This window comes from Blennius ocellaris (assembly GCF_963422515.1).
Source record: "Blennius ocellaris genome assembly, chromosome: 4".
Taxonomy (NCBI): Eukaryota; Metazoa; Chordata; class Actinopteri; order Blenniiformes; family Blenniidae; genus Blennius; species Blennius ocellaris.
The window spans coordinates 4,221,697-4,233,100 of NC_137653.1; the positions used below are offsets into that span (position 1 = coordinate 4,221,697).

Genomic DNA, 11,404 nt, shown 5'->3' on the forward strand with positions numbered 1-11,404 from the left:
ATTGATACGTGATAACGAAGCAGAATAACACAAATCACGAGGTAAGGGATCATAGCAAAATATATATCACAGGTTTGTGAGTTGTTTTAATGAAGAGGAAGAAGACACACATCAATAACATAACAAGAAAACGGTTGTTAAAACGTGAGGCGTGAAAGGTGATTTCTCAAGTGACACTTCAACTTCTCAAACAGTTGAAATTTGATCAAGTACTGCATGTAACTACATCACTATCAGTAAGATCACAGAACAACACTGCCCCCCGATACAAAGAGTAAATATCCAAACACAGCTCATGTTGAACGGCGCGCGTCGACCCGGCCGTCGCGTGAATGCGGAGGCGCCCTTCAGGCCGAGCCGCCGCTCGCTCGCTCGCGATCACATGAACATGGTGAGATGAGAGGACTACAACAGTACGGGTTTGAGTTATTTCAAGATTTTCCACGATCCACTTTGCCTGAAGGTCTGATAAGAAACCCTTGGCCACGGTTAACCGAGAGTTACCCCAGAGATGACCCAGGCAGTTTTGTCGTCAGAGGTAGTCCGTGGGGGCAAAAAAAAAACCCAACAACAACAAAAAAAAAACAAAAACAAGCAAAATCAATGCATGTGAACATTGAATAAATCTAATCTGGCAGCAGTTTGAGCAACAATGCTGAAATACATGAAATGATTGAAATGCTAATAGTTATTAGTGACGATATAAGTAAGTTTTAGGTGGAAAAAAAACAACAAAACACAAATATAGAAACTATATATGATATAAATGTTGGGTGATAATCGAGTAATGCAAAATTTTGAAGTAGTATAATAATTGATGCTGGATAAATGTTTGTTGTACACGATGACGAAATCTCTTTAAGTCAGCATATTTGCAAAGATGACGTGAGGCTGTTTGTTGGTTTAAGTGCAGAGATTCTGAACGAGGTCTCAAAATCCTTTCTGAACTCGACTGGAAGCTGGAAACGTATGAACCTGATTCTGACATTAAAAAAAAAAAAAAAAAAAAAAAAAAATCCTGAGCTGACAATTTTCTGGCATCTTGCATCTTGTTAGTCCATCACAAACCCCAAGTTGACTACCCACAAATCAAAATATATTTGTACCCCTTTGATTTTCTAAAGTTTGATTAAATCCTAATTTCCCTCCACTACAATCTGGTACCACATGAATTTCCCTTCATTATTATCATGTGTTGGGTTTTTTTCCCTGCACAATTGAAATTCCTGCAAAGGACATGCACGTAATTCTGCTTTTATGCTTGTGTCTTAGGCCTTTAGACTTCTGAACACTCTCAAAAACAAAAAAAATGAGATGTACTCAATGCCTTCAATTCATTGTAAGCAACTTCTAGAAACACGTCTGTGGATAGTGACTCCACTGGAACCTGTTCAGTATGTGCCATGAAGAAAAATCCCGTTCACTATATTAAAGTCACAACAGCCACAGGGCTGCAGAGGTAAAAAAGAAAAGACTTTTTAAAATATGTGTCAATTTTTTTTTGTTTTTATGGGGAAATCCCACATTCTCGCTGTCTGAAAAGCAGAAACGAATCCGTAAAGTCCACTCTCACTTTAGTACATTCGTCTGTGTTGTTGCTGCCGTAGCCACGCCGGTTGGCCTGACGCGGCTCACGTTATACATCACTCTCATGTATTTCAGCACTTTGAGGTTATTTGCTGCCATGGATTAAGAGAATCACACATACAATGTACAGTGTAAGAATCAGGAAATACATGATGTAGTAAAAATCAAAAAAACAAAACAAAACAAAACACAAAAGAAACTATATCCTAAAAAGCAAATATTTCATCATGTTGTTGTAAACTATTGGCTGCATTTTATTTTCCCAGGAACACAAGTAAAGTCTCAGTTCTATGATGGCGTATTAGGGACACAGACAAAAACATAACGAGGTGAGGGTTATGTTTTATTCTCCGGAATAAAGAGGAGAGAATAAATCAAATTAGAGAGTAAATCTGAAATCGCAACGACATTTGGTAGTACTTCTGATTGTTTTCAAATTTCAACTGTACGTTGAACACAACTACAGCATTCTCAATTTTTCTCCCCTCTCTTATTATTTTCACTCTTTATCCAGCATTTCTCCTTTAATTTCAAAATGTCAACATAAAAGCCAATCGTCATGCTCATCCAGTTTCCCTTGAGGTGACCCTATTACACCAACATACAAATCAGGTTCTCTTTTCTTATTTATCATGTACAGTTTAAAATAAAAAAAAACCCAAAACAAAACAAAACAAAGATGGTTTATTTGTACACCTCTGCTGGAGCTGCTTCTGTGCATTTGTTAAGATTTGATGGCATTTCGCCATAAAAATCCCTTAAATGTACTGTGAAACTGTGTGTGTGTGTGTGTTTTCGTGTACGTGTGTGTGTGCGCGCGCGCGTGTGTATACAGTATACATGTACGTATATAATGAATGAGGGAGTGAAGAAGTTTGAGATCTTCTGTCTTGTGTTGCTGAGGTAGAATGAGAGATGAGGAAACTGAGAGTAGCTGAGGTTTAAATGAGGTCTTTGTTTCAAGGCATACTGGTAATGTCAAACACAGATTAGAAATGCGAAACAAACACAGCACCATCATTTTTTTTTTTTTTTTTTTTTTTTTTTAACTGAGCAGACAAAATGTTCCTGAATAGTTTTGTACCTGAGGTTTTCAATACGGCGTAAAAAGCACTGTTAAAAATGAGATCCTGAGTGTGGCAAAACACTGTTGTTGACTAAAGTCTAGACAAAACGTTTTTCTTCCCTCCATAAAACACCCATTTAAAAACTTTGGACAACCTTTCCTTTGAATCAGATGATCATTTTTCCTTTTTTTGAAACTGAAGCCATCTAATCCCCCAATCTCAGTTCGACGAGAGAACAAATGATCATTTTCCCTTCCAAAGTGGATATTTTACATCGGAATAAGTCCGTCCACATTACCGACTTTAGCACACAGTGTCTCTATTGTAACATTGGTTTGAGAGAAGAAAATAAAAGTCACTGTTTTTGCTCCCGTTTCACACAAGGACACTTGAGTTTAAAATGTGTTACCAATACAACATTAAAGTTTGGCTCCTTTGCCTTTCTTAACCCCTCACCAGCTCGTTTTTCACCCCACCGCACACAGACAGGGGGGGGGGGGGGGGGGTGGGGGGTGGGGGGTGGCAGGAGAGCCGGCATACTTAAAGGAATAGTTCCACTTTTAAGGGAATTTAAGAGTTGTAAGAACATCTACGGATAAAATTGGTTGGTGTGGTTTAGTTGAAGGATGAAAAACAGGTGGGAACTGTTGATCTTGCTGAGATAACAGAACCCAGTTCCACCTGCATAATAACAAAAAACCTACCATTGTATTTCAACTTTGTTTAGATTTGAAAAAAACAAAAACAAAACAAAACAAAAAACACTGTGTTGATAGTGTTGTAGTACTCACTTCCCAAAAAGCAGAACTACTCCTCGAAGAATGCCATCAAACACTTCAATGTCAACAAAGCTTGTTCAATAAGATGAGCCAAGCTCTTTGGGGTCAACGACAAACGGGGGCTTCAGAATTAGGACCGGGAGAGAGAACTACTGTTTTGCAGAGAGTTTTGAGTGTGTGTGTGTGTGTGTTTGTGTGTTTGTGTGTGTGTATGTGTGTGTCTGTTTTCCTGAATCCTCATCACAGGTCGGAGACAGATTGTACCCCTTTTTGTTTTGAGGTGGAACCTTGAGGTAGGCGTCCTATCTACTCCCCTTCCTCCTGAGCTGCCGCCTGAGACGACGAGGCCTGGCGCTGCGACGGACCCTCCTCGGCCTCCCCCTGCGAACAAACAAGTGGAACCAGGGGGTCAGTCTGCCATCGCCCCGCGACGAGATGGCGGGCGAATCGATACCCAGAGGGGATGTGAGAACGCGAGACCGGGCGTCTAAAAGTTTCATTGCGTGCGAGGAAGTCGGTTCCAGCTGTCAGACCAAGAAATGTGAGGAAGACGACGGTTGCATCAGGAAACCAAGAAGGCAGGGGGAAGAGAGCAGTTAGGTCAGGTTTCCCCCCCCCCCCCTCCCCGCACTGACTCATTCTTCCCCTCCGTTTCGGGCGCGCGTGAGAAAGGGAGTCTGTCTCAACGGTTTCGGTTCTTGAAGCATCTCAACCCCTTTGACAAACTGCTAAGTGGAGAGGATGCGATAAGGCAGACGAAGGGGTAGCGAACCTCTCCGCTTTGGCAAGAGACGTTGTGCAATGCGTTCGTTTAAAAAGATGAACCGGAGGGGCTGAAAGGAACACCGTTTCTGAGAAATGCACCCAAAAAAAAAAAAAAAAAAAACCCTGTATGTTTTATGTGGGGAATTCGGCGCTGCTGCCTGCACGTTTCCAAGAATTTGCCATGAACCTTAAGGAAGCGACTTTATGCACAAAAATCAGCGCGTCGAGACGAAAGGATGGGGGGTGGAAAAAAACAAAACAAACAAAGATGTATGGAAACAAACACGGTAAAAAGCGAATCGCACGCAGTACGGGAGCAAATACTAAGGAAGCCGAGCAATGTGAAGAATGCATAGAAGATAATGAGGTAGGAAACATGGAGGTCAAAGGGCAGAGTACGCCACACTGACGGCCCGAAGAAGGAAGCTTGTTACAACGTCGAGTTGTGTTGCATTCGTCATTTGGAGGGATTCGTCTGAAGTTGGGAGAGTTAGGGGGCAACAAAAGTAATGTAAAAAGAAATATAAATAAAAATAGAAAATACACATATTTTTCTTTGTTAAACACCACAGAGAAGAGCCAAATGACCTAAAAAAAAAAAGCATCTCAGTATGGTGAAACTCAAGAGAACGGAGCCTAATCCGCCGAACTTTCAATATTAACACTTCAATATGGATGAAGGTGGAATTTTGTTCCCCTTTCGCTTACAAAAAGAAATGATGCGCACAATGAGACATCAAAATAACAAGAGACGTGGTATAAAAAAATAGGATTGCAGCTTGAAATAAATCAGTAACGATTTAAATGTTGCACCGCACCGAGCGATCATAAAAAGGGGCAATACAGGAAGATTATAAAAGTCTTATCCAGATCAGGTCACTCCAGTTTGTATTTTCCTCATTACTTCATTCCTATTAGCATGTTTACTTTCTTCAAATCATTGATTGTGGGCTAAATACTAACACAACTGTCAGAGTGGTTTATTGACTGCAGCAGCAGTAAAAAGTGTTATTGAGCATATACTTTTTTTTTTTCTTTTTACATTTGACGCTGGACTTATGAAATGAATAAACGTGAGATCTAAGATGCAAATCGCCTAGTGAATGTGTAACTGGAATTGTTCAGAAGGCGAAAATGTGACACAAAGTGAGATTTCTGCCCAGCGAAGCAGAAATGCGGTCACAAAATCTGAAACGGACTTCTTTTCGATGGGATTTAATACCGCGTCTACGTTGAACCGCTTCAGGACACAGATGTCACAGCGAAAGAGAGACGGGAGGAATAAAGCAGATTATTACGTTTGTAGCGGTCACAAACTCAACTGTAAAGATTTGTGCATTGGGAAAACGTGGATTTGGACGCTAAGTGATTCCTTTATGTAATGCAACTGCCCTCAGCGTGTCTCAAACACACGAACCATTTCAAACCAAAAGAGGCCTCATTACGACACAATGGCTTTCGCAGCGGAGGGAACCTGCGTCTCTTCAGCGCTGCATCAAAACTCAACCCGGACCACCCAACTGCCTTTTACACATTTGGTTTTTCCTCACCTGCTGCTCTTCAGTCACTTCTGGAACTACTTTCTGAGGCTGTGAAAAAAAAAAGAAAGAAAAAGAAAGAAAAAAGAGAGGCAGCAGAATTAATTAAACATGAAGGGAAATGGGGCCCTGGAGGATTGCACGGCTCCGACACACACACAAACACAGAGCAGGCTTTCGGGACACGCATTCACAATTAACTCCATGATGTCTGGGTGTCAGTGATTGCTCCCTACCCATTTCCTTGGTCGCCCTCGTGGTCGCTTCTCCCCAGCGGACTCTACTTTCTGTTAAAGTAGCAGACGGAGGGTGTAAGAGGCAGCTTCAGGTTTATATCAGGACACAGCTTTTTTTGAAATCTGAATCCTTGCTGAACTTTTGGAACTGCGAGATGTTGATGCAGGTCAATGTCGATCATTTCCCTTCGGAGCTCTTGAAGTCATGTGCCATAAACTACAAGTTTATTACCTATGATAAAGTGTTACACTCTTCAACAGTGACTATATGCTCCAGGAATGGTGCGTGTGTGTGTGTGTGTGTGTCTTGACATAAAGGAGAAACTCTTAAACAAACAACCAGAGTTACCCATGAACATTTAAGTGCACAGGTTTACGGGCTATTTGACTTTCACGTGAAACCTCCAATTCAATCTGTTGAGCACAAAAGAATGGATTTGTGTGACTGGCATGTGTAATTGCAGGCTCATAGTAAAATACCTCAGTCTGCCATGTTGCAACAAGCTTAACAAGTTCAGTTGCCCCGACTGCTCGCAACCAGTGGCGATAAAAGAAATCAACCACTGAGCGTTTTTTTTCTTTTCGGTTTAAGACGTTTGCACATGTGATTAAACAGGTTCATTCAGTGTCACAGATCTATGGCCACATCAAAAGTTGCACAGCGACTTGTAATCCTGATACTTCAGGTCTCATCGAGATCCTTTCAGAACATCAAAGTGCTAAATGAAATGTATATGAGCCGGATTGTTTCTGACTCTTTCGTATCTAAAATGACGAATTTGAAAACTTGTGAGTTCTGAATCATAAAGAAAGTCATTGTTTAGTTAGATTGTTTGTTTTTTTTAATTATTAAAAGTGACAACAAAATAACTTATGATGTGATCACTGAGTAGCTTCCATAATCCTGTTTGTTAGAATCTTGGGATTTTACTGAGATTTAACAGAACAACGTCTCCAGACATATTTGAAAAAGATTCAATCAGTTATCTAAGCGATTGACCATGAAAAAAAAACCTTAAAAATGAAGATGCAGGCTGAATGTTGCACAAATATTAACCACAAACTACAAGTATCCATAACTTTAATTGTATTTCCCCCCCAATAGCTGCTTTATATGCACTGTCCATCATAAAATAATAGCCGATAGTGAGATACTTTGATTTTCCAGTAAAAGAAACACCCATTCGTCATGACAGCTGACAGACCCATCTCTCAGGCGATAAGACGTAAACACTGCACTGATTTAACCTCAACTCGTCTGTGGCTTCTTTCATATACTTACTTCACGATAGCGACCTTAGAGGCCCATTTCAGCAAATATAATACGAACTACCTCACGATGCACCACTACTGCATCTCATGCAGGTGCGCCGAAAACGATAAAACCATTTAAGATCCCACCCAGTGTTCTGAAGATAACCAGACCATGTATTTTAAACATATATAGATCACAAATGTCAAGATCCCCGAGGTTGACGACGTAAGAAATGAGTGAATGTGCTTTTAAACCGTGTGTCCAGATAAGTTAAAAGTTTCTCAGGAACACTTATCAGTTTTAACCTTTGTTGCAGTTTTGGGGCCTTTGTTCTTGCTGCCTTTCGGTCGCCCTCTCGGTCTCTTTGGAGCCTCTGGTCCAGCAGGCTCCTGTGGAGAAAGATCAAATATGAACCGTCTGATGACAACCACACACACACACACACACACAAATCCACACATAGTCAAGCTGCATCTCTTTAGAAACAACTTGCAGGTTTAATTCGACTAAGTTTGAAGATGGATATGATGAGGATTGACGTGACGAAGCCCCGAAGTCTTACCGACGGCTGTTTCCGCGGTCGACCCCTTCCTCGCCGCTGAGGCTCGGAGGGCGACTGGGCAGTGCTGGGCTGAGGAGACGGCTCTTTGGTCCCACTGTTACTCATGCCTGCGTCTGTCCACCTGCTTCAAAGGGGTGTGGGCATCAAAGTCTTGGAGCAGCGGCCTTGGGGAGGGAGGGGGGGCTTAAAGGGGAGAAGAGCGAAACGTCACTAGCTGTGGAAAAGTGGGAAAACGTCAGTTCAAAACTTCCACAGTGCTGCGAATCATCTCTGACAAAATGTGGGACAATTTGCTTCAAATCATCTTTTCGAGCATTCACCGCACTCGCGTTCCAATCGGCGCTTAATGTATAATTAAAAAGGACGATTCAGAATCACACGGGATCCTTTTCCAAGAGCTAGCGTGGGAACCGCTTAAACATAAGCCTTGGCACCAGGTTCATCGGAAAGCACACGGGCGTCTGGCAAACGCAGGGAAACATGAGAGTGGTGTGCAGGGACTAAAAGTAGCACAGATATTCACAACTCAATCTCCCATCCAAAATCTGGACCGACACTACTGTACGTTTCCATCTGTCCTCTGTGAGGTATTTCTCAATGGCGCTGTGAATGTTGGAGGGGCGGTGATGATGCTGCAACTTATAGAGTTAAAAAAAAAAAAGATATTTAAAAATATTGAAACAAAGCCAAATGGCAGCAATCTTTCTGATCACACATTAAACTTTTTTTTTTTTTTTTTTATATCAATGAGTTAGCAATGCTTTAAAAGATTCAGTTGAAGTCATTATGTCTGTTTATTAATAATTAATAACAATCACACGACCTGGAACAGTTTAACGTGCAACTTTCAAGCTGCCTTCTTCAAGAAAACTACTAAATATTCAAAAGGCGTTTCTTAGTTTTGCATGCTGCAGTGGAAGTGTAATTCTACTTGGCATTTAGGTGGTTTACAGCTCAAAGAGCAACCTTTAACGTGGAGACAGGGTGTCCTCGCGTAAGCCTACATTCCTGGTGAGTTCCTCGAAGGTCGACTGTGTTGTTTGCTTAATTAACTTCCTCGTTGTTGTTCTTTTTTGGTTTCTTTTTAAACCAGGCGAATAAACAATAAAAGGTGTAGTCGGACTGGGCTGCGGGTCCCATGGTGGTCGTTCACCACGGCGTCTGGCTGCGCGAGGAATGTGCCAAAAACACTAATTGCCAACAACAGCCTATCAAAACGGCCGCACTGAAGCAGGAAGTCGGAGAGTGTCGAGAAACAACGTCCTCGGGAGTAAAACCAGTTAAAGCCAAACCATTTACGCACGACGCGTAATCGTCGCTCTTAAAGCGACTTTGGATCAAAAGGAGGAAAAGAAAGAAAGAAAGAAAAAAATCCCCAACCGGATACTCCTGCAAAAAAAAAAAAAAAGAAAAAAGTGGACCGTCCGCTCAACTAATCCGTGTTTGCCAGTCAAGTACGGGACTGAATGTACTCTTAGCATATGGGCGGCAATTGCAACCATTAAAAAAAAAAAAAAACACGCGCACACACACACATTCTTGTGTAGCGTTGAAAAGGAGGCGCGCGACGCGCTCCGAACGCCTCCGGCCGCTTTGCGCTCGCGCCGCCGCCGCCGCGGAGGAGGAAACCTGGAAACATGCAAACAAACCAAAACAACACGCAGGGTCGATCGACGGCGTTTTTTAAAAGCGGAAAAGTCGTCGGGGCTTTGCAACACAACATCCCCTTTCTGCTCCCATCACTTGCGCAATCGTTCTCTGTGTGTGTAAGTGTGTGTGTGTGTGTGTGTGTGTGTGTGTAGTGTAATGTGTTTTGGGTTTCGGAGCGACAACAGGTCCGTCGAAAAGAAAAAAATGATGAAGCGAGAGTTCGAAAGACGCGAGACCAAGTTTTATCGGGCGAGTAACAACACAGGTGCAGAAAGGAAAAGAAAAAAAAGAAAAAGGGGGCTCTTGTTTTCCAAGCAGCCCGGACATACAGAGGAGGTTCAGACTGTGACTGTGGGCTCCATGTTCAGGCTGAGTGATCCTGTCCATGCAGGCAGCGCCAAACGCAACATGCAGAAAGAGAGAGAGAGAGAGAGAGAGAGAGAGAGAGAGTGTGTGAGAAAGAGAGGGAGAGAGAGAGAGAGAGAGAGAGAGAGGGGAGGGAGTGTGCACAAGCTGAACTTACCTTTCGTCGGTTCGCAGCTTTTACCTGAAAAGTTCACACACTCACTTTGCGCCCCTGCACAACTCTGGAAATCTTAGTGTATCGACCGTCTCATTGGCTGGAATGAAAGGGTAATCTCTCTCTCTCCCTCGCTCTCTCTCTCTCTCTCGCACTCTCTCTCGCTCTCTCCCCCCCTCTCCCCTCTCTCTCTCTCTCTCTCTCTCTCCCTCCTCCTAATCGGAAATGTGTGTGATCCCCCCCAGACGTCCAGTCACGAATACCCCAGATGCAGTATAGTGGGGGGTTGCAGCAGAGCAGTATGCATTGCATACTTTCTCTATTAAAGCATGTTTCAAGAAAGAAGGAGGGAAGGAGGGCTGAGACGGAGGACCCCCGCCCCGAAAGGACTCACCGGACCACCCACTTGAGAGGGAGAAAATACGGGCATCAGACAGCCAGGAGGGTCTGGTTCCGGGGTTCCCAAAGTAGTAAGAGTCTGGAAGGGGAGGAGGAGGAGGAGGAGGAGGAAGGGGGGGGGGGGGGGGGGGGGGGGGGGGGGGTGATGGGAAGTTCCCCAAAGAAGGCAGGAAAAGGTTGAGTTTGTTTCAGCAGACATGATAGTGAGAGCAGACAGTCTCAAGCAGAGTTTCCCTCTGTGTGCCTGCTGTTATCTCCCCACCTCCAGGGTTAGAGATATCGAGCTCTGCAAAGTCATAAAAGGACTCAAATATCAAACAGGGTTTTCTGAGAACAAAGTCTGCTCAACAACAGTCCCGCCAGCATTTGTTTTTTTTTTTTTTTGGGGGGGGGGAAACGTGAGCCATGCTTTGGTTACTTATTCCTCAGTAACAAAGACAAACAGGGGGTGTTTTGTGTGTTACAAGTCATAATTAGAGCAGTCAAAAGATGCCTGGCGTTTACCTGGCTTACCCAGGTCTGTGATGAAAGTCCAGTTGAGTTTTCATCATTCAAGATATCAACATGTGATAAGAAAAACAAAATAAAGATGAAAAAGGTTTGTCTGCTCCCATTAAGTTGAAAAAGTCCATTCATAGTGAAGTGAAGTGTCCATCCTGGCGAAAGCTTAAATCAATCTACATATTTTTCCACTTAAAAAAAAAAAAAAAAAAAATATATATACATATATAAATTTCAAGATGTTTTTATTTGTTTAAGTTGATGCAGCCGTAAAGTGAAGTGAGCCCGACATGTTTGAGCGACTGTGAAAACACTTTGCTGCAGCTGCCAAACGCTGCTCCTCGCCGGGAGTCATGTCAGGTTAGCGAGCTGGCAAGCGCCCAACGTATAAATCATCAAGTCGAAGCTTGATGGGCAAAGATAAAGCACCGACCTTTAGTCTGAAGCGTTCGTCGAATAAGGTTTCAAAGATGTCATGCTGAAATGATCCTGCTGACAAAAAGAAAGAAAAAAAAAAACCCCTTCAAATCCAGATTGTCACTTTA

General features: G+C 42.8%; 1 protein-coding gene across 1 annotated transcript; it reads right to left on the reverse strand.

Moving 5' to 3' along the window:
- Window positions 1–5: 5 nt before the first annotated feature.
- LOC308129250 (high mobility group protein HMG-I/HMG-Y) lies at window positions 6–9,370 on the reverse strand. Its single transcript, XM_080495106.1, has 6 exons — window positions 9,325–9,370; window positions 7,790–7,972; window positions 7,533–7,616; window positions 5,973–6,023; window positions 5,749–5,787; window positions 6–3,814 (listed from the first exon to the last, which is right to left on the reverse strand). The coding sequence occupies exons 2-6, from the start codon at window positions 7,892–7,894 to the stop codon at window positions 3,740–3,742; spliced, it is 354 nt and encodes a 117-aa protein (XP_080351232.1). The 5' UTR covers window positions 7,895–7,972; window positions 9,325–9,370; the 3' UTR covers window positions 6–3,739.
- Between the last annotated feature and the right edge of the window lie 2,034 nt (window positions 9,371–11,404).